At 38.4% G+C, this 24321-nt stretch overlaps 1 protein-coding gene and 1 long non-coding RNA gene across 2 annotated transcripts in view; both read left to right on the forward strand.

Moving 5' to 3' along the window:
- The window catches only part of LOC124643692, a 114684-nt gene that overhangs the window by 16862 nt on the left and 73501 nt on the right, over positions 1-24321 (forward strand). The window contains exon 2 of the long non-coding RNA XR_006985971.1: positions 13249-13295. This is a non-coding gene — a long non-coding RNA (uncharacterized LOC124643692). The remainder of the gene's footprint in view (positions 1-13248; positions 13296-24321) is intronic.
- Positions 13433-15363, forward strand: LOC124643679 (jerky protein homolog-like). The gene has a single exon (XM_047182715.1). The coding sequence runs from the start codon at positions 13669-13671 to the stop codon at positions 15253-15255; it is 1587 nt and encodes a 528-aa protein (XP_047038671.1). The 5' UTR covers positions 13433-13668; the 3' UTR covers positions 15256-15363.

The following is a 24321-nucleotide window of genomic DNA, read 5'->3' on the forward strand; positions in this document are numbered from 1 at the left end:
GTGCGGCTATTACTTAACCACGGAACATCTTCCTGTAACCAGTTAAAAATACAACAAACAGACAAACAAACTCGACAACATCTTTACTTAATAATGCTTTAGGCTTTAAATGGCTAACTTCAGAACAGCAAAGATATATGGCGAGAACTATACGGCTGTCATTTAGCTTAACTTTTTAATTAAACCAGTTGTAACCAGTGTCATCTAGCTGTCTGATGTTTCATGATAGCATGAAGTTTTCAGAAGGGTGACGCAAAAGCCACGCCCTGCAAATGTAACAAACAAAAATTTTGAAAAAAAAAATTGTTACGTCCATCGTCTGTGTTGTGGATGGTAGAGAATTTGGGTTTTTGGTGAAATTTCTAGGTTTGGTATAAAGGCTGGGTTTTTTTCTTTATTTTATGCAAAGTTTTTGAGAAATATAACAATTTTTTTTATTTTATTGTGAAGTGTTATATGAAGTGCCTACCTTACATCTTTTATTCTTCACTGAAAAGCTCAAATTACGATGACTCTCGTCCCATCTTTAACTAAAACCACGAGTTTCGCAAAACGGTTGACCCGATTGAGGTGAAATTTGGCAAGGAGACATGTAAAACCCTGGAGATGGAGATATGCTAGATATGGAACGTAGTTTTCTCAAGACTCGGATTAAGTAACGAGCAATATCTACTAGTTAGTTAAATTATACCATTATTCAAGCATCTATCGATCTATCCACTTGTCAATACGATATTTTAATCAACTGTACTGGAGTCAATCTTTCACTCCGTTCTCCAAGACAGAGTTGAGTGTCAGGCGACATTACTCTTTGTAAGACATTTCAGTCTATGGTTGATGGAAGCTTCGAGATGTAATAGATTGGTGGGCTATGTTGCTTGCTTGAATCATCATCATCATCATCATCAGCCTATCGCAGTCCACTGCTGGACATAGGCCTCTCCAAGTGCACGCCACTGAGATCGATTTTCAGCTTCTCGCATCCAGCTCCTGCCAGCCGTCTTGCGCAAGTCATCACTCCACCTTGCTTGAATATTCTTGTTAAACTAGGCAATATATTTTATGGGTATAGTAGGGTAGACCGCACATCAGTAGTAACTGTCATGCACCTTAACTCAATAGTAATAAGTACGATTTTCCTATAAAACTGTTACCACTGACCTGAAGTTGACTGTACATACTATTCTACATAGTTTTTGCAGAATTTGTATCATTAATGTAGTAGGTTCGAAAGTTACTTCTTTAGTCTAAAAATTATAAATATTTTTTTGCTGAAATGTGTTTGGTTAGACAGGAATTATGTAATGTTTCACCTATGTTCTACAATTAAATACTCTTATTCTGATTCAGTTGTCAGCTATTATAAAAAAAGTACAATTAAAATACACCTTTATAAAGCCATTAACAAAATCCATGCCATTTCACAATAACTTGAAATTCATTTAATAATTCAAATAAAACGCCAAAAATTATTCCAAAACCTAGTCAAATCACGAAACGACCGAACTCGTCCCCGCCACCGCAACATAAGCCCATGTGCACACTGTAAGCAAACAATAAGGCCGGCCGCACACTGCCAGACTGGTTTTTTTTGTCACAGACGCTAAAAAAATCGTCTACAAACGATAATGTGGGGCCGGCATTATTATTACTATGCTTTACGAGACGTATTATTATTCTGCTCTATGGTAAAGCTGGAATTTTTGCGATTCGAAATACGTATACGGTTTATATTGTAATCTTTTTATGAGTATAAATCCAAAATTGTGTTGGTTAGTTTGTGTAATTGTTTCGATGGAACTGTTGAACCTTTTGAGATGACTCGGTGTGGAGGTATCTTGGAGACAGTTACTGTCTCTTGACCAGGATAAAATATGTTAATTTGTGTTTGCAAAGGAAATAGTGACTGGATAAAATGTGTCTGTATGTGATCCTATTGTGTGAGATATATAGGTAAATCATCAAAGTCTAAAAGGCTTAAAATCTGGCTAACGGCCAGTTTCTTCATCAAAAGTTAAAGTTAAAGTAATGTCTAAAGTAAAAGTAACGGTCAAATTCGTTTTTTCAAGGCTAAAGTGACAGCAAAACTAATAGAAAAATTTAATTTGACCGTTACTTTTACTTTAGACATTACTTTGACTTTTACTTTGGCTTTAACTTTTGATGAAGAAACTGACTGTTAATGGTGCAAACGTTACAACGATTCGGCTAGTATCAGACCGACTAAAAAGTTTAATTATCATTAAAATAAACTGTAAACCAACTACAGCCGACAATTTAGTCTGCAAGTCTCCAATTCACAGAAGATCTTAATGTCACCATATTTATTTATTTTTTGAGTCGACCGAGTAATCCTACCGAGTGTAAAATACAGAGTTAAGTAAAGTGTCCAAACGGACACTATATTGTAGTATCTATATTTATATAATGCTATGTAATAAGGCCAATGACCTGGTCGTGTGCCAACTATTTATAACTTCTTATGTACATTTTAATACTGTTTTATGCATTTGGCGTTGTCAGAACATACATAATATAGGATATCTTTATTGCTGAGTCTCTTCCCTACTATGTTGGGGTCGGCTTCCAGTGTAACTGGATGCAGCTGAGTACCAGTGTGTCACAAGGAGCGACTGCCTATCTGACCTCCACAGCCCAGTTACCAGGCAACCCGATACCGTTTGGTAAGACTGGATGACAGTACAAACTACCCGTAACGACTGCTAAAGATGTTCAAATGACAGCCGGGACCCACCAGTTTAACGTGCCTTCCGAAACACGGAGGAACTCGTCATGACAAGATGGTCACCGCGCCAAGTGTTGCTTAACTTTATGATCGATAGACCCGTGCGGCTGTTACTTAGCCACGAGCTCCTCTTTATTATCCTTCATCTATATCTGGCTATCCTCTTTTTTATAGGAAATCATCAAATGACCTCCCACTGTGGGTGCAGCGTGAGGGAGTGTCAGACTCTTACCGACTAAACCCACCATGTTCCTTCTGAAGCCCTCTATGTACCAGCGCCGCGGTAACTCGCGCGAACAATCCCGCAGCCCCCTGGCTATTCCCTGAGGTTACACGTGTCTACGAGTTCAGGCTCAGTACACCAGCACACAGGCAGTACATTAGCATGTCACCGCTATCTCACTGATAAGCTTATCATTTGGGGCGCCGACTAGTCTAAGGATAGAAGTAACAAACCTACAATTATTTTTGTTTGAAAGTGTGAAAACATCTAAATATCTTAACTCATAACTCGTCACATTTATAGTATAGGTAGGATAACAAGAGCTCTATGATTCGGTGGGTACGACAAACTGTAGGTCCCGGCTGTATTCGATCATCTTTTGGCAGTCGTTACGGTTAGTCAGAAGCCAATAAGTCTGAGATCCAGTCTTACCAAGGAGTATCGTGTTGTCCGGGTAACTGGGTTGAGGAGATCGGATAGGCAGTCGCTCCTTGTGGCACACTGGTATTCAGCTGCATCTGTTTAGACTGGAAGTCGACCCCAACATAGTTGGGAAAAGGCACGGCAGATGATAGTAGGATTACAACAAATGATTTGGAAAGACGCCACAAAAGCTGAGGTTCAATTCCTTTTCACGCCAAATGAGTTGGCACCTCACCTCGTCAACCAATTAAGTGCTGAAACTAAAAAAACGACTTCAACACACTACGACTTTTGAAAGAAGTTGTTGCCAAAAAATTGCAAGTCGATTTTGTATGTTGTTTTATATGTTGTCTTCTCAATGTAAAGAGGGAACTACTTCCCGCATCTAGATGAAAAGCAGTATATTATATCCTTACTAAGGCCCTAGGCCTAACTAAACATAAACTGAGATTTATGGTGGATTTCTATAATTTATCTATCCCTATTTTATGGAATTTATTTAATCTATAATTATTTTTACAATTAATATAAAATAAAATAAAACTATTCTAGTATAAAACCTAAATAATAACATATACATAACATAAACTTGTCTTTCAAAAAGTTAATTTCAAATCAGCCTACTTTGAATAAATGACTTTTAGGCATCGTTCACACCAAACGTATTGTCCGCCGCTGACTGTGAGCGCGCGTTACGCAGTTTATTGCTTTTCCATATATATTGAAATTGTCGTTCACACCGAACCGACTATACGCTGTTACGTCGTCTGTTGTAGCTGACTCTCAGTAGCCGATTATTTTACTACGCGACTATGCACGGCGGACGCGGATTGGCTACGCGGACGCAGTTGCCGAATAGCGCCGCTCCGCCGCGTACGCACCGCCGCTCCGCCGCGTCCGCACCGCCGCGCAGTGATGCCAGATTGGGGGGATTCCCCACAAATTTGGGGGTATTTTCTGCCCACGGGGGATTTTTTGGGGGGAACAATCCTTTGGGGGGATCAGCGGGGGGATTAAAAATTGGCTTGGAGGGAGTTGGAGGATTTTTCGGAAAAGTTTTATGACTGAACGCGACCAAATTACTTACTACTTCATTTGATTCCACCATAGAACCACACACAAAAATGCAGTTGGTGATAAAACTTACGGACATATAAGCAAATTGACATTAGGAATTTTGTCGTTGCCTTTTTCTAACGCTGTTGTGGAAAGAACTTTCTCGCAAGTTGCGATTGATTGAGGATGTGTTAATTTTAAAGTAACTTCAAAGATGCTCAAGAGATTTAACTCGCAGAAAATGTATGGAACTGCAGCCGACGACGCAAGTGAGGATGCTGATCCAGTAATGGAAGCGATTGCAAAATTATTATAAATTATTGTATTTAAATAAATATTTTTCTATTTATATTTTATTTTATTTTATATTTTTTTAAAAAATACACTAGTTTTATCGTATGGGAACCACGAGTGATCTCAGAGATCGTTTATAAAATACTACGAGCAACTTCAAATACTGAGCTCTTTTATGTGTAGAATAGTCGGCCGCTCAGCGTACGCATCTAGTGTGAACCTACACGAGCGTATTCTTTTGTTCACACATGTAGCGCATCGTACGCTATAGCCTATTGTCGGCTTGGTGAGTACGCGTACTGCAGATTGAGTCGACGTTCACACTGAGGCCGACTGTGAGTATACTCACAGTCAGCGGCGGACAATACGTTTGGTGTGAACAATCCCTTATATTTATCTTGAATTCAAAATAGTTCAGTAGTTTTGTCTCGAAAGCACTAAAAGACAGACTATTCTTCACATTTATAATATCAAAGTAACAAATAACCATAAAAATACAAAAATAATAATAAATAGGACAACTTATCTACTACCGAAAACACGACAAAAAATTCTAACCACTCTTATCTACTAGAGTCTACTATTCAAATATTGACTCAGAAACATCTTGAATATAAATGATGCTTTCAACCGATTGGTCAAAATTGTCCCTTCGTTCAACTATCCTAGACTCACGTTGTGACAGTCGGCCCTAATAGAAAAAAAGGGTCGACCAATCAGCGTCGAGTATTTTTTGGGAACATTTTTTTTGAGTGTTATCTATTTTTCTATCGTCACGGGTTTTTAGTTTATCTATGTAAATGTTGGTTTTGGTATATGGGAGCTTTGAAAGTGTAAGTATCTAATTTATTAATAGTTTTTAGACTGCAATGCAATAGTATTTTTTTATGGAATTTCTGATGGACTTTCAATCAATAACTAATGTACCAATTTCGGTGAAATGAGGAACACATGCAGAAAAAAACTTAGATTTTCATAAACCATACTTTTTATTTGCATATTTAATCACAATTCGCAATTCCTAACCAAAAATTCGCGGATATTCAACCAATACAAAACAAAATAGGAAGTTATTGAAAAAGGTTAATCATACAAGGATAGATATACAATAACATTATCTATGCCGTCCCCCTAACACACATAGCATAGAGATTTAGATCTGTTCTCAAAACGTCTATAATCTATACCCAGTGTAACTTGAGCTCTCTAAAACATAGCATCATCTGCCGAGCCTTTTCCCAACTATGTTGGGGTCGGCTTCCAGTCTAACAGGATGCAGCTGAGTACCAGTGTACCACAAGAAGCGACTGTCTATCTGACCTCCTCAACCCAGATACCCGGGCAACCCAATACCTACTAAAACTGGTTGTTAAACTTCCTGGTTTTTGACTACCTAGGACTGCCAAAGATGTTCAATGACAGCCGGGACCTACTGAGTTTAACATGCCCTCCAAAACACATTTGTGTCCAAGATATACTTAGAAAGCACATACAAACTTAGAAAAGTTGCATTGATACTTGCCTGATTTAGAATCGAATACACGCTCATACTTAAGAAGTTGGTTCTTTACCCACTAGGCCACCACGACGGGCTAAGAAAACGTATGAAATAATTTTAGTTTGTAGTTTTGTCGCGGGTCTACTTAAGTTGGTCGTGTAATGTCTTATCGTCGATCATATTGCTAACAATTGCTATTGTTGTTATCATTTGCATATTTATGATAAGTTTTAGTGTTGGGATGTTGTACTCGAATTTGTTAAATAGTCGATTTTTTTTCCAAAATTGTTGGTTCACTGTTGGGCGACCTTTTTTTTTTAACAGCATGCAACAGGGTTAGCAGCGGTGAGTGAACCAGGGCCGGACGCGAGAGGTCGCCGCCGCGGCGGTGCCCTTCCCACGCAGGGCACTCCTGGACTATGTGGTCCACCGTGTCCTGTCCGCACAGTGGTGACACCCGGGCGCCTCCTCACGACCGATTCGATGCAGGTACCTCCCGAAACAACCGTGTCCGGTGAGGGCGCCGCGACTCCTCCCGAGCCACTCCTCAAAGAGGGGACTTACCGCCACTATGGTGGCGTGCCCTGACTGTTGGGTGACCTTGTGTATAATTAGGGTGCGTTAGGATCGATCGATGATAAGGTTAAGCAACGCTTGATGCGGCCGGGCGGTAGATGGGTGGCTCTCTTGTCATGTCAAGCTCCTCCGTGTTTCAGAGGGCACGTTGATTAAGTTCCCAGCGGGTAGTGGTTCATGTTTAGTTAACTTTGCTAATCGTTAAGTATGAAGTCAGAAAATCTGTCAACCAGCCTTAGTAAGACTCGTCTTTCTCTTGAGCAGGTGAGGTAGGCAGTCACTCCATATGTAACACTGTTACTTTAAAGACCTAAACAAATTAGGTATAAGACTGGAGGCCAAAGAGTTACCGCGGCACTGGTACATAAAGGGCTTCAGAAAGAATATGGTAGGTTTTAGTCAGTAAGAGTCTGACACTCCGTCATGCTGCCTCCACAGAGGGACATATGATGATTGGAAGCCGACCCCAATTTAGTTGGGAAAAGGCTCGGCAGATGAAGATGCAATCATTGTAAAGCAGCAAATATTTGATCTCTAAAGACCTAACAACTAATAAATGCTCCTATTACAGTTTGTCAGTAATTATTTAATCGTGAATCTATTGGTCAAATCAAACAATTGAATTGTAATAAAGAATGTCGTTTTTCAATCAAAGTGCTCAAAACAAATGTGGATTTCACAGAGGAAGAGGACGACCAAAGAAACGATGGATCATTGTGTGAAAGTCGATATAGCAGAAAGGCTGTTACGTGTGAGATGATGGCATACAGAAGAGTATGTGTACAAATAAAATTGGGATAAAGGCAGGAGGATAACGATGATGTCTAAAAGTGTTTATAAACGTAACCATGATTTTGGCCTGTAAGTTATTAAAGAAAATATACATTTTTAGCTTGTGGATAATCTAATTTAATAGTGACCCGAGTAGAGTGGTCAGTCAGAAGTTTGAAAGTCTGATAATCAATCTAATGGGCATCCAAGGGGATGTGACCTGCTGACGAGATAGGCAGATTTTAAGCAGTCATTATCATTAGCCAAATGTCTCCTTGTAATTGATGTCAGTGCACTCCATGTAAAGTACTGGTACTTACTGCATCTGGTAGGACTGAAACCCTACAAAATATTTGGGAATAGATTGGGCATATTCTAGGCCTCGGTAGTAGTTCTCATATAAAGAGATCAGCCAGCTGCGCAGGACATATTATAGTGCCCAAGCATTTGCGCAGATACAGGTGCACTCACTATTCCTTCACTCTCATAGACAACATATTAGTGATGCGCCTTACCGATAGAAAAGTCTAGTTTAGTCTTATCGATTTCCTTATTTCATCGATATATTATCGGTTATCAAACATTCTTTGTTTAAGCGATTTCTCCTTGTTATTGGATAAAGGAAGAGTTTTTGAAACAAAGGATTCGCGATGACAAGTTTTTGAGTTTGCTTTTTCATTTGTTTTTAAATGTAGCTGTAATGGTGTAGTGATATTCGTGACTGTGTTACATGGGACTTGAAAAGGGCTCTAAAGCTCTAAAGCTAAGTTTTTTTTTTCAATAAATATTCTGAGGGTTCATTGAAAAAGGTGTGTGTTTGCTATTCAACCTGTTTATAAGTCACTGGGACCATTTAATACATCATTGGATAGGTTCAATGCTTGTATCATCATCATCTGCCTTTCCACACCTATCTGTGAATCACATTTCAGTCCAATCGACTGCAGTTTTTTTTTTTGGACTACCAACTGTTGTCAGAAATCATCATCTGCCCAGCCTTTCTTCAGCTATGTACTCGTACATACACTGTTTACACCAAGTGACTGTTTATCTGATCTCCACAAATCAGCTACCTTTGCGACATGATACCTCTGATGAAGTTCTGGTTTAAAACTTCAAGCTTCTGACTACCCATAACGAACACCAAAAAGTCCAAATAACAGCCGAGAAGTGAGAACTTATAATGACATTGATGGTTACCCTTTCTTTATAATTACCTAGCCACGGTCTCCGGTTGTCACTTAGCTACGGGCTCCTCTCCCTATCTCTTTTTTTTTAAATGAGAAATCATCAAATGACCTCCCCCGCCGTGGGTGCAACGTGAGGGAGTGTCAGACTCTTACTGACTAAAACCCATCATGTTCCTTCTTAAGCCCTTCATGTACCAGCGCCCATCATGTACAATCCCGCATTCTACACATCTCCTACGCGTAAAGTCGTGATGAAATGATAAGACTAATGTTATAATCTCGACCTCCTCTCTATCGGTCGTCGGTAAGGCCAGACATACGTGTCTATATCTGTGCAATATATCTATGACTTTGTGAATTATCTAAATAACTCAAGGACGTTCGCTCGATAAGTTTTTCGACCGTGTGGTCAGAACAACACTAGTGTCGATGTTTTGTGTGAAAATTGTATTTATGATGATTCCTTAATATAGGTCATGGCCTAGCTCTATAAAAAATGCTCTTTTTACAAAAAATTAAACAGACTTCAATCATCATCCTCCGAGCCTTTTTCCCAATCATGTTGGGGTCGGCTTCCAGTCTAACCGGATTCAGCTGAGTACCAGTGCTTTACAAGAAGCGACTGCCTATCTGACCTCCTCAACCCATTTACCCGGGCAACCCGATACCCCTTGGTTAGACTGGTGTCAGACTTACTGGCTTCTGACTACCCGTAACGACTGCCAAGGATGTTCAATGACAGCCGGGACCTACAGTTTAACGTGCCATCCGAAACACAGTCAGTGGTGTCTAAGATATACTTAGAAAGTACATACAAACTTAGAAAAGTTGCATTGGTACTTGCCTGACCTGGGATCGAACCCGCGCCCTCATACTTGAGAGGTTGGTCCTTTACCCACTAGGCCACCACGACTTCAATGATTATACCTTATACTTTGCTGAAAACAGCAGTAAAGTCAGTTCAGCAAAACGTGAGATAATCGTGCACAAGCAGACATCTAGACACACGGCAGTGTGTCCGCCAAGTTCGAGCAAAAAAAGCGACACACCGGCCGTGGGTTATATTACACGAACCATTTCGGGCCAAATTCGACCCCCCTATAACTCAAAATCTATTTTATTTACACATTTCAAATTTCTAGTATCTGTTGAGACCCCCTCACTTATCTAAAATACAAAATTTCATTAATATACCTATTGTAGGTCTTGAGATATTGACGTCAGAAAATCGCTATTTTTACTATACACTCACTGACTGACTCACTGATTCACTGACCCACTCATCAAAAACCTAGACCACTTCCAATGGTCGTATTGACTTGAAATTTGGCATGGAGGTAGGTCTTTATGTCAAGGTAAAGGGAAAAATCTGAAAATGGCCAAGTGTGAGTCGGTTTCAAAATAATGAAGGTGTAAAATACCCAGTGTAAATTTATACCCCTAAGGAACTAAAACGAACTAAAGGACAATGGGCAGATTGGTATACCCCACCAATAGCAATGTCATATATATCATTGGATAGGCCTTTTTATGTAGAACAACATTTACTATGACAGCTTTGCTGAAATGTTTGTCCGTTCTGAGATATAGATCAAAAACTGTGCAAAAGTTAGAACTAAGTAATCTATTGATAACTCAAGTTTTTAAAGGAAAATCTAAGTACTACCAAGTGTAAGTCTTGTAAGTGCTACCTGCTGTGCCCGTTAGGGTCCATAATTGTTACTATTATGTAGCATTTCAACCTTTTATTGTATCAACTGGATTTTGGGCGTAATGAGAAACCGCACCAATAGCAAAGTCATATATATCGTTGGATAGGTCTTTTTAATTGGAACAATATTTACAATGACAGCTTTGTTCTATTGTTTGTCCGTTATAAAAGGTTGAAATGCTACATACCTAATAGTAACAATTATGGACCCTAACGGGCACAGCAGTTAGCACTTACAAGACTTACACTTGGTAGTACTTAGATTTTCCTTTAAAAACTTGAGTTATCAATAGATTATTTAGTTCTAACTTTTGCACAGTTTTTGATCTATATCTCAGAACGGACAAACATTTCAACAAAGCTGTCATAGTAAATATTGTTCTACATAAAAAGACCTATCCAATGGTATATATGACATTCCTATTGGTGGGGTATACCAGGTCCCATATATTTGTGCCCATTGTCCTTTATCTATATTTATATAATATATCTTCGAATGGTCGTACCGATCTGAAATTCGTTACAAAGGTTTGTATTTAGTCAAAGTAAAAATCTGAAAACGGCCAAGTGTGAGTCACTTTCGAAAATAACGAATGTGTAAGTTTGATCCACGAACATAATATATGATAACATGTCATGTCAGTCAGTTGGTAAATCTAGTCCATTTAGTTAATCTAGTTCATTTCTTTGTAAGAAGCATAGTGCATATTCAAAAATCTGAAAGATAGTATAAATGAGACATTTCCTTAACTAACTTAATCATAAGAAAAAAATAAAATAAACAACCTTACAAAAATAATTGAAATCCCACCCAAAACAAAAATGTGAAAGGCTGCCAAGTTCGATAATATGGAAATCCTTCGCCTATAAAAGAAGTGAGATCTGAATAAGTACCAAGTTCCATACACATACCTCAGTTAAAAATAGTTACTTTTTAATAATGTTACTTGGCAAGTTTTAATAGAAAATTAAATACTTGATTCATTGCGTTTAGTAGGTTTATAAGAAGGTGTGTGAAAACTTGCCAAGTAACATTATTAAAAAGTAACTATTTTTAACTGAGGTATGTGTATGGAACTTGGTACTTATTCAGATCTCACTTCTTTTATAGGCGAAGGATTTCCATATTATCGAACTTGGCAGCCTTTCACATTTTTGTTTTGGGTGGGTACATAATTACACACAGGTCTAACTGAGAACTTCATTTTTTTGAAGTGGGTTAAAAATGTGTGAAAATATTTTAGTGTAACTATTTACGTTTTCAGGGGATAATGGCTGATCTGATATTCATAATTTTTTTATGCAGATATAGGTATGCCTGGCTGTCATTTGAACATAGCCAGAGATAGTCAGAAGCCAGAGAGTCTAACTATCAATCTAACCCAGAGGTATCTATCGGGTTGCCCGGGTAACTGTGTTGAGGAGATCAGATAGACAGTCGCTCCTTGTAGCACACTGGTACTCAGCTGCATCCGGTTAGTCTGGAAGCCGACCCCAACATAGTTGGGAAAAGGCTCGGGAGATGATAATGTTCCCCCAGAGCTGGTGAAACAGCTAGTATGAAAATATATCATTTAACTGTTGACATTCCTGAATAGTTGGCATTGGTTCAAGAATTCTGTGTTATAGTGTGTTCATTTAAAAGTGTTTATCAGTTTCTTTTTTCTGAAGAGCAATGACCTCTTTTCGTCATCATCATCAGCGTTTGTATCGTCCCACTGCTGGGCTGCGGCCTCCTCTCACACGGAAAAGGTTTGACCGTTAATCAAAATGATTACTCAATGCGAGTTGGTAATCAGGCTTTATAGTCCAGGTTTCCTCGAGATGTTTTCCTTCGCTTTTTATCAGTAATTGGTATCTACATATAATATACTAGCCGTTTTCCCGCGGTTTCACCCGCGTCCCGTGGTAACTACTGCCCGCACCGGGATAAAATATAGCCTATGTTACTCGTGGATAATGTAGATTTCGAATGGTGAGAGAATTTTTAAAAACGGTCCAGTAGTTTTTGAGCCTATTCATTACAACCAAACAAACAAACAAGCAAGTTTTCCCCTTTATAATAATAGTATAGATGTAGAAAGTACAAAGTTAAAAAAGTTGTATAGGTTCTTGCCTGACCTGCAATCAACTCACTTGGTTGGTTCTTTAGCTAATAAGCCGCCACGACTTATATCAGAATAATATATAGGCTACTCTATCCATGAACAGGAAGCAATATCTCCAACATGCGGGTGAAACTGGGAGCGGAAGCTAGTACCAAAAACAGCCGCAAGCTAAAACTATATTAATGTACATTATAACAGAAAATAATGAACAAAATGTAGACATACTCCCAAACATTATTCAAAGCTTGAAGTCTAACTAATTTTGTTTCACGTACACAATTATACATAAATGTATATGTATTTTAATCGAACTGCTTTAAGGGGGACGAGTGCCCCCCTAGCACCCTATTCACCCCACCCTAGACCCCCAATTCACCCCCCTTCACCCCTTTCTGTAACGCGTTTCTGGTTCTATCGATGCCGAATTCCCAAGGTAAACTCTCTCTTGGTGTGCGAGGGAGACGGGCGTAGGCTTGTGCGTGGGAAGGAAAGAGAGGGCTATAGTCCGCAGTCGTATGCGCGTCGGGTTGAGGTGTGGTGCCAGTGGTAGCGAGACTTGATTTAATGTTAATATGTTTTGCGAAATAATAACTCAAACGTTTTTGTTTCTTTTTTTTTCAATTTTTAATGGTTATTCTGTTTTTTTTTTCAGATTTTGGATTACACAGTTAATACGCAAACTTCTTCAGAAACGATAATGTAAGTATTTTTTACACTTTTTTTACACCTACATAATATTGATTTTATTTTAATAATTTGACTTAGTATAATAACAGCGCTTTCACACTAGAGCGGATTTTTTGCGAGTACAGTAGAATCCCGATTATCCGAACCTCGATTATCCGAACATCCGATTATCCGGACTCATTCGTCTCGGCTCTAATAATTAATTTAAAAACGTTTTGACGACGCAACGAGACGTGTTACGACAAGTTTATTCCCGCCTCCGACGGTGTACTCCCGCTCTCATTTGTTTGCGGGATAGTGTTTGTTATTGCTTCATTTTCTTTGATAGCGTTCAACTGAAAGGTTGTCTTTCGTTTTTGTTTACGTTTTGTGTTGGAAATTTAAAATGTCCAAGCGAAAAAGAGTAGTGTTGTCTCTTAAAGACAAAATGAAGATAATTGAGAGTATAAAAAATGGTGAATCTGGCAGTAAGTTGGCACAAATATATGGTGTCGGAACTTCTACGATATCAGACATTAAAAAAAATTCTGATTCCATAATGAAATTCACCTGCGCGCTTGAGCAAGAAGATGGAAGTTCGCAACGTAAAGTCATGAAAAAATCTCAAAATGAAATTCTGGAGAATGCAGTTTTTACTTGGTTCTTACAAAAGAGAGCATGCGGTCAGCCCATATCTGGACCTCTGTTATGTGAAAAAGCATTGGATTTTAATCAAAAACTTGGTGGTGATACTTCTTTCAAGGCGAGCTGTGGATGGTTAGCAAGATTCAAATCCAGACATGGAATTCGAGAACTGGAGATTCAAGGAGAAAAACTGTCTGCTAACGTTGCATCAGCCGACTCTTTTGTGACCGAGTTAAAAGAATTTCTAGATGAAAAAAAATACGATTTAGATTTTGTATACAATGCGGACGAAACAGGTCTTAATTGGAAAGCTCTACCAAGCAGATCATTAGCATCGCGACGTGAAAATGCAGCACCGGGGCACAAAGTGAGTAAGGACAGAGTTACAGTTATGGTTTGCGCAAACGCTAAAGGAACACATCGATTGCCACTGTTACTTATTGGTAAATCAAAAAATCCGCGCTGTTTCAGGAATGTTAAAATACCCTTAATTTACGCTAACCAACAAAAAGCGTGGATGAACACAGATATTTTTCTTACTTGGTATGAAAATACGTTTATTCCTGAGGTGAAGAAATTTCAAAAGGACGTGGGAAAAGAGGGCGATGTATTGTTGTTATTAGATAATGCGCCAACGCACCCTTCCGCTGAAACACTAAATCGAGAAAATGGGAAGTTCACGGTTAAGTTTTTGCCCCCTAACGTAACATCGATATTGCAACCTATGGACCAAAGTGTCGTTGAAACTTTAAAACGTTTATACAGAAAGCAGCTACTGCGTCGTCTTTTATCAGCAGACGACAGTGAAATAGAAACGTTGTTAAAGTTTTTTAAAGAAATTAATTTAAAAGATTGTTGTTATATGCTGGTAGAAGCGTGGAATTCTGTGGAATTGCAAACATTAAAAAGGGCATGGAATAAATTATTAAAATTAACTCTATCTGATTCTTCAATTAAACCGCACGACGATTTTAAAGAAATAACCGAAGCAATGAAAATTCTTAGCATTGGTGAAGGGTGCGATGAAGAGAATATTATAGAGTGGCTGAACTGCGATAGTGAAGACCCTGGATTCCAAATATTAACTGATGAAGAAATCATTGAGGATTTAAACAGTAACGAGAGAGAAGATGAAGAAGAGACTGAAACTGGGGATGTATGTCAAGTACCATCTCACGCAGAAGCTTTTGAAGCTCTAGATGTTGCTTTTAAGTGGTTTGAAAGACAGGACGAATCGGATCCCATACAGTTGTTACAACTGAAGCGCATCAGGGACTTGGCTGCGAGAAAAAGATGTGATTCATTACGTCAAAAATCTATAACAAGTTATTTCCAACCAAAATTTTAAATTACATAGGTATTATGTAATTCATTATCTATCGTTATAGCTCGATTTTTATGTATCGTATTATCTAAGTAAAACCCATTACATAATAAAAAATTATTAAAACTTAAATATTATTTGATTTGCTTTGAAATCGGTTATCCGGATTTTCGATTATACGGAATACCCCTGGTTTTAATTGATCCGGATAATCGGGATTCTACTGTATACGCGCGTCACATCCCACACGACATAAAACCTGAAGTGCGGTTCCCCGCCCGAAAGATATCGGAAAAATAGAGCGGCAAATCCACTAGTGTGAAATCGCTCATTTAAACTCGCCTTTGGATATAACCTTTCTGTATTGGGTGTGTTAAAACATATTCGTGTGTGCAATAAACAATAATTATAATAGGATGCGTCCTGCGTTGGGGAATCAACGCGAATGTAAATACAGCGTGATCCGAAGCGAATTCGGACATGCGGACGGTGCCCGACCTCATATCGCACTACGTCTCATAGACACTTAAAAAAATCGCTTCTCGTTCGCAGTTCCGGATCGCCAACATAGGATGCACCGTAACAGAAAATATACAATGGAAATTCTTTCATCCATTATACTTCTCAATTGTAGTGCCAATCAGATGATGTCTGTATTGAAGTTTTAATTATGAAAACTAGACATACGTTATTTCAGCATAGTTGCTCTCAAACTTGGGAGAAGGATTTAGATATATTTTTAAAGCATATTATCTACATGACCTCAATCCGCTGTCACTAACACCCCACCTTCGCCGCCGGGCCTCGCTCTCAGCCGGGTCATCGCCCCGGCGGCCACTTCCGCGACCCACCTAGCTATCTACCTGCCGTATTGAGCCGACATCTGCACATCATCCTCATCCTCCGAGCCTTTTCCCAACTATGTCGGGGTCGGCTTCCAGTCTAACCGGATGCAGCTGAGTACCAGTGTGCCACAAGGAGCGACTGACTATCTGACCTCCTCAACCCAGTTACCCGGGCAACCCAATACCCCTTGGTTAGACTGGTGTCCAACTTACTGGCTTCTGATTACCCGTAACGACTGCCAAGGATGTTCAATATCTGCTGATGTGGAATATATAGCTAGTTCCTAGTAATAGCCCGGGTTAAGGATCGTAAGGTAAGGCGCGGTCACTCCGTGAATAGGTCGCCATCTATGTTAGAAAAAATAAATGATGAATTTCAGAAGGGGTGTCATAGTGTGATAAGCAGTCTGGCATACTGGTACTCAGTTGTAATTATATTAGACTGGAAGCTGGACTCAAAATACTTGAGGAAAGTCGAAGCAGATGATTTATTATAAAAGAGGTAAATACATAAATTATATACTGAGTCCCTCAAAACCGACGATGATAGGCAGTCACACTGGTACTTAACTGTAATAGGTTTTGACTGGATGTTGAACCAGAAAATGGAAAAAGCTAGGCAGATACTGCAGATAATGTATGTTAGAAACCAAAGTACGAAAAGCCAATTACAAAATACCTATGTATGACACAAAGTTTATTCAAAATGTTGCATAACTTTGAATAACCCGTGATTTTTTCTTTGCTCTCAAGCGGTGAATGTGATGACAGCTCTTTATACTTTATTCTTAGTCCTTAATTTATTCACCAATTTCTAATACCTATAAAAACGAATCCTACTTCATTTCATTCCGAGTTGCAGTCAAGGACAGTCTTCAATTCACTAATCCAATAAAAATACCCTGAGAAACCAACTCAAGCACTCCAAGAATAAAAATTAACATAAATCATCAAATAAACTCATCTATTCATTTCACCATTTATGCTCATCAGCCCTTGAAAATAACAATTACTTTATATTTTCAATTTCAATTGCTAAACTTAAAATTCGGTCATACATCTCCCGACCCCAAGTTGTACCAAGGACACTGACATACAAAGGGCCGAAGATCGAGCCCTGTGGTACACGCGCAAAAAAGTCCAACAAAAATCAACTTGCTTGCCTCTTATCAATTATTTTTCAACCAGTTTTAGGTTGAGTAAGTGAAATGTTTATACTTTAACTGATTTCGAACCTTAGAGTCTGAAAAATAAGGTTTAATTTCGATGGAAAGGGTGTCAAAGGCTTGAGTCAAGTTGAAAGTGGTGTTGTTAAAATTTCTGTTGCCATGTCGAAGTACTCGCGATGTACTTGCGAATGTCCTGTTTGGCTTTAATTGGTATTATCTTCGCGCTATTTATGATTTTGGATAAGCTATATTGTAGTTTTAATGAATGTTGTGGCTACTGAATTAATAAATCGTGTTGGAAAAGATAATTAGTTTCTTTTTTTAATGAAGAAAGTTGTGATTTTAAAATGCTTGCTGTATTTTGAGGTGTGTCATATAGTTTCCTTTTAATAAAAGGTGCTAGTTACTTGCCCTATTTAAAATACAATTATATGACTCTTTATTATTTAGTGAAACCCTACAAAAATATTTATAGAGACATTTAGAGTACCCGCACACTGCAAACTTTTAATCCGCCGATAGTTTGTTTGGGCTCATAAATTAGTATGAAGATGAATGGTAGTACGTACATTACAATTATCAGATCTTTAGCATCAAACCGACTGAAAACTTTGATTGGAATCAAGATTTTCTTCAAAATAATTTTTTTTGGCAACCATCAGGGCAACTGACAGCCGTCTATTAAGTCTGCACTGTGCTATTTATAAATATTTTTACTTATGTAGACATTACGGTTAGTCTGAAGCCAGAAAGTCTGGCAACTAGTCTTACCAATTTCCCCTGCAACTGGTACTCAGCTGCATCCAGTTAGACTGAAAGCCTAATGACAGCATTTTTCATTAAGTAAAGTCACATTACAATTGGCACTAACATTTCTCATCTCAAACAATGGTATTAATTGATTTTGGCTGATTGCCAGCCTCATGGCGTTTCAGATCTGACTTCCATTTAGACTGCACGTTCAATGAGTAGTGATCAGAATTTAGATAATCGTTTATATTTTCCTGTTTACGAAGAGATTGTAGAGCCGGCCAATTATCGAGTAGTTTAAAAATTATGTTTTTGGCAAAAGTGAAAAAATATTTTTTATCTAGTACTAGTTTCCGCCTACGGTTTGACATGATTCCCGGGGGTATCTGATGGATAGTAAGTAACATAAACTCATCTGAAAGTGCCTAGTTCAGTGCCAAATTTCATCTTATTCGGTTCAGCAGACAGAGACGAAGATATTTTGTAATGAAAAGGATTAGCTTATACCTGGTTGTTGTCTGCCCTGCTAGATACAGGCCTCTCCTCATACAAGGAAGGAATAACTATCGGCCTTACCCAGGAATCGACCCCGAGACACTGTGCACAGCAGTCATTCTAGATCAATGACGCAGACCATTACGTATACATATTTGATAAGTAGGTATAATAACATAACACCCTTAAAGAAAATTATTTCTTAGAAAAACTTCATAGACATAACATGTTTTTGTGTGGACTATTATATTGTCAGAAGCCGTATCTAATTTCAGTCTGCCTAGACTGAATGACTGAGACCCCTGTCTAATGTGTATGTTATGTCTACCTAGACATGACATTAACATTAGCCCCATACAGGGAATGTCAAATTCCTATCTCTAGTAAGGAAAACAATAGATAGATAGAATATTGGGGTAGCCATTAGTAGTTATTGATCTATCGCTAGCATACTTTGTAGCAACTGAAGTTACGAAGTGACGCCCATAGCGTTGTAACTATTATAGTAATCTGTGCCCATAGTGTATGGGCTTTGAGTGAATATATCATCATCTACCTAGCCTTTTCCAACTATGTCATTAAATGAATGTCTGGGTGAATATTTTGTATTACTATCTCCAGTTGGACTTTAGGCAGATGAATAAAAAGTGGCCTATGTGTTATTCTGTCATATAAACTACATTACTGCAAAGTTTCATCAAAATTCATAGAGTAGTTTTTACGTGAAAGAGTAACAAACATATTATACACATACACGTCAAACCATACTTAAGTTCAACCCTCTTATCAAACTAGCTGTTCCTCGCGATTTCGCCTGCGTCACGAGGGAAGTACTTCCGGCACCCGGGTAAAAAGAAGTTATATGTCCTTTCTCAAACTTTAGCCTATCAGTACACCAATGTAAATCGGTCCAGTAGTTTTGGAGTAAAAGTGCTGCAGACAGACAGAGCAACTTTCGCAATATATAATTATTAGTAAGGATAAGTTACAGCAGTTCGCGAGGTTATCGGTGACAGATAAACGCACAATGAAGGGTTACATCTGGCTGATATGAAAGAAGGAACTAGACTTGTTATAATTATTATAGTAGCTAGTACTTTAAGTTATGAAATTCTTGAAGAAAAAGTAGTTTTTACCCAAAATCCTACTAATATTATAAACGCGAAAGTTTGTATGTATGGATGTATGGATGTTTGTTACTCTTTCACGCAAAAACTACTGAATGGATTTTAATGAAACTTTACAATAATATAGCTTATACATCAGAATAACACATAGGCTACAATTTATAAACATATTGTTCGAAATACTAAACCTGCGCAGACGAAGTCGCGGGCACCAGCTAGTATAATATAATAACAATAAGGAAGAGACTTCATTAGAAATAAACAGGGCATTTGTACTAATTTGTGATTCTTCTACTTATGTCATGTTCTGACTATGTAAATAAATGCCTAAAGGCTCCGAAACTTCTGAACCAATTTGTAAAATTCTCTCACTGTTGGAAAGCTGCATTCTTCCCGAGTGTCATAGGCTAAATTTTATCCCGATACGGGAAAAAGATCCCCCGGGACGCGGGTGAAACCGCAGGAAAGCATCTAGTTATTTATAAAACTCTACATCTACTGCAATTTGGAGTACATTTCTTTCAGAGTTGTGTAAGCATGTCAATCTTATGCAATTTTTTGCCCAAAGTCTTGTATGTTCCGAACATACCAAGTTATGTTAAGTTTCATAATGATGATGATGATGATGATGTCCTCCTAGCCGATTATCGGCTACGGCGGCTGTTCTCATGTAAGGAGATTAGCCAACTGCGCAGGACATATTATAGTGCACAAGCATTTGCGCAGACACAGGTGCACTCCCTATTCCTTCACTCTCATAGCCCGATGGGACGGCAATCCGACACGACCGGAAAGAGATCAGGCGCAGGACCGACATTTACGTGCTCTCCGATGCACGGGTGAATCAATCACCAACTTCCAGGCTTCGGGCTGCTTTGTGAAAGTCTTCTAAAACCCACAAAGTGATTTCGGTCCGACTCGGAAATCGAACCCGAGACCTCGTGCTCAGCAGCTACACTTGCGACAACTAGACCAACGAGGCATCATTCATAATATGAGTATACGGGCGAACCTATTACCTCATACACATTATGTATGTATGTAAAATATAATCTATTCCTTCTCGTCTCAATCCATCCTAAGGTTGTCTGGAAGAGGTGGCTCTTAGCGATAAGACCGCCCATTATGTCATCTACTTTTACTAGTTTAAGATCAAAAATGTAAAATTGGTGTAACCTAATAAAGTACAGTCGACTCTCGTTAATTCGAAACTCGAGGGACTCTTAAAATATTACGAATTATCGAGTTTTTGAAATATTAAATGGTTCGAAATTTGTGAGAGAAAATAAATAAAACTTCGAATTACTAAGTATTGATCAATTATTATTTGTTAACTGCTATTTTATAACAATGTCAAAAGTTTAAAGACGCATTAATCTTTCGAAACAGCTCCGTCATACTGCTTCAAGAAAAGGTTGCTGCTACTCAGACTGCTCTCTGACTCCTGACTTAGAATCTTTCCGCCTCATTCTCTCTGCAACTTTGAATTCTCGAGTGTTGGACGACTAAGAATTCGAATTAACGCGTCGTTTTGTTATAAAGCAATGCTATTTTCGTTCGAATTACTAAGTGCATAAAAATGTATTGATTTAGTTCGAAATATAAAGAGATTTTGTAGGGAACTTGTGGTAACTTTGAATTAACGAGAGGTTCGAAATATCGCAGGTTTGAATTAACAAGAGTCGACTGTATATCTATGTATCTTCTTATATCAGCTGTAAGAAACACAGTCACTGAAAACATTAAAAAAAAATTTTTTTCATATAAATTTTTTTATAAACACAAACGAACATTTTTCTACTTAAATAGAAACTTTACCCATCCCGGGAGACCAGGATATACCAGTACTAAACATTATATACTACCTACCATTTTACATAGACCTCTTATATCTATATATACCAACGATATTCAGAGCTCAACATATATAAGCCACCTCGATCCCTGGATTTTACCGTCCAGTTTATGAGAGCTCCCGTATAGTGAGATTCTAATATGTCTGGGAGGTCTTGTTAAAATGGATTGTGTTTCGTTATATAAACTAATAGTATATTGTACTAGGTCAGTGTTTGATGCTGTTTTGTTATGTTTAGAAGGACTGAAGGAAATACATGTATGTAGTAACATTCAGGTACATATTAAATACATCCTTATAAAGGGTGTCCCAAAATTAACGCAAGATTTGAATTAAATAGAAAACACAGTTTTTAGTCTTTTGATTGTAATTTTTTTATTGATTCATAAAGTACATAGGATAGGGTTATTTATGGAATAACACATCGGGCAAATGGCCTCCGCGGCTTTGCATACACATGTGGGTTTTCAGAACCCCAAAAGCGGCAATTTTGGCGATTAACAAAGCCATCAAGGTGAAAATGTGCTTCGTCGCTTAGGATGAGTTTGCTCGAAAAATCAACATTCATTTGTTATTGCTCAATAATCCATTCAACAAACTCTCTTCGCTGTGCATGGTCATTGGGCTTCAGTAGTTGTGTTAATTGAATTTTGTAAGCATGGAGACACAGATCTTTAGTGAGTATACGCTGTAGAGAGCTTCTTGTTTGCAATTCTTGTCCACGACGCCGAATTGAGGTTCCTGGATTGTCACCGACACTCGCACGCACTGCCTCTATATTGACATTTGAACGGCTTGTTTTTGGACGACCAGTGTGTTTGGCGTCTCCCACGGATCCTGTCTCTCGGAATTTTTCAATTAATCGCTTCACAGTTGACGAAGTTAAAACACTATTCCGACCATATTTTGTATGAAATTTTCGAACTACGGCCGCCAAGCATTCATTATTTTTGAAATATTGCTCAACAATGAAGACACGTTGTTCTATTGTTAACGCTCCATTTTTACTAACCCTAAACTGTCAACTGTCGATTTATTTTGTTTTTAGGGTTGGCAACGCTGTACTGCATAAATGGCGGCAAATTCAAATCTTGCGTTAATTTTGGGACACCCTATATTACTAATATTGTAAATGTGAAAGTAAGTGTCTGTCAGTTGCGTTTTTTCGGTGAAAATACTGAACTGATGTCGACGGGATCATATTCAGAACCTGATAAAGGATAGACTTTTTAGTCAGGGAAATAGCTCCAGGACTTAGTTTTCAGGTACTTGCAGGATGCAGATGATAAGTAATGCATACAATATTTAATTGTCATGTCACATTATATAGCCTTTTCCGAAGTATGTTTAAATAGGCTTCCAGTGTAACTGGTTGATGCAGAGTACCAGCTGTGGTACCAGTGTTTTACAAGGAGCGGCTGCCAATCTGACCTCATCAATCCAGTTACCCGGGCAACCCAATAACCCCAGGTAAAACCGATTGTCAGACTTACTGACTGCTGACTACCCGTAACGACTGTCATAGATGTACAAGCAACAACCGGGACCCACCAATTAATCTTATTTCCAAAGCACCGAGGAAACATGATAGATGGTCACACATACGCGGACTGAACGTGCCAGGTACTGCTTTACCATAGGATCGATAGATCTGTAGCTCTCACTTAGCCACGAGCTCCGTCAGTAAAATATGTAGCTGCAATTACCTAATCAAAAAAAAAAAAAATATTTAACCCACATACATCATCTACCTGAAAATATGCCTTTAGGCCATACTTCTCTATCGTGACACCATCTCACAAGTTTTCTTTTCTACCCATAATCTGTTATACTAACCAACTATTTATCATTCTGAACTCTCCAAGCAAACCTACATTACAAACTACAACAGAATTATAGATCGAACCACAGAGTAACATTTTCAGTGGTACAACCATGACCTACGAGCGTCGAGTCAGCTAGACTGTGGCTCACTCACACATGCGCAACTATTACTTTATTGTGGCTGAATCATAGCGCGGTAGCTGGGTGTTTTAACCGATTTTGAAAAGGGCGGTTTTTAAAGAAGAAAGAAAGAAAGAAAAGGAGAAATAATAGAAGAAAGAAAGAAAATTTTAATTTCTGTCAGAGTGTATTTAAATATGTTTTATTTTGTATGTGTGTATGTATGTTTGTACGCGAATTAGCTCATGTTTATGGCCGAATCGATTTTTGATGCGATTTTCAGTTTAGTATTTTTCAGGCTTAGAAGGAGATTTGAGGTATTTTGAAGTTACAAGTTGAAGTTAAGAGTTAAATCTATACTAATATTATAAGCTTGAAGACTTTGTTTGCTTGTTCAGGAAATACTACACTGATTTTAAAAATTCTTTCACTGCAAGATACCTTATTTACCGAGCAAGGCTATATAGTTCTTTTTATCCAGGTGCACGGAATAGTTCCCACGGGACACGGGTTATGAGTAAACTAGTAGCTTGGTTTTCATCCGTTAGTCTCCAGTTTGTCATCATCTCCCAGACCTAATTCACAACTATGTTGGGGTCGGCTTCCAGTCTAACTGGATGCAGCTGAGTACCAGTGTGCCACAAGAAGCGACTGCCTATGTGACTTCCTCAACCAAGTTACCCGGGCAACCCAATACCCCTTGGTTACTCTCAAGTCTTTGTCTATCTCTAACCGAGCAATTAACACTGTTACTGAATAAACTATTTATAGAATCACAGTTATTTTCCTGAAATGGTATCATGATACGTCATAATGATGTCATTCTTGCTAGTAATCTATTGGTTTAATTTTTCATATTAAGTGTATCATACCAGTCTAACCAAGGGGTATTGGGTTGCCCGGGT

This window comes from Helicoverpa zea, chromosome 28 (genome assembly GCF_022581195.2).
Source record: "Helicoverpa zea isolate HzStark_Cry1AcR chromosome 28, ilHelZeax1.1, whole genome shotgun sequence".
Classification (NCBI taxonomy): Eukaryota; Metazoa; Arthropoda; class Insecta; order Lepidoptera; family Noctuidae; genus Helicoverpa; species Helicoverpa zea.

Excerpts from the sequence above, each read along its gene's own strand:
- LOC124643679 (XM_047182715.1), top strand. The coding sequence starts at position 13,669 with ATGTCCAAGCGAAAAAGAGTAGTGTTGTCTCTTAAAGACAAAATGAAG.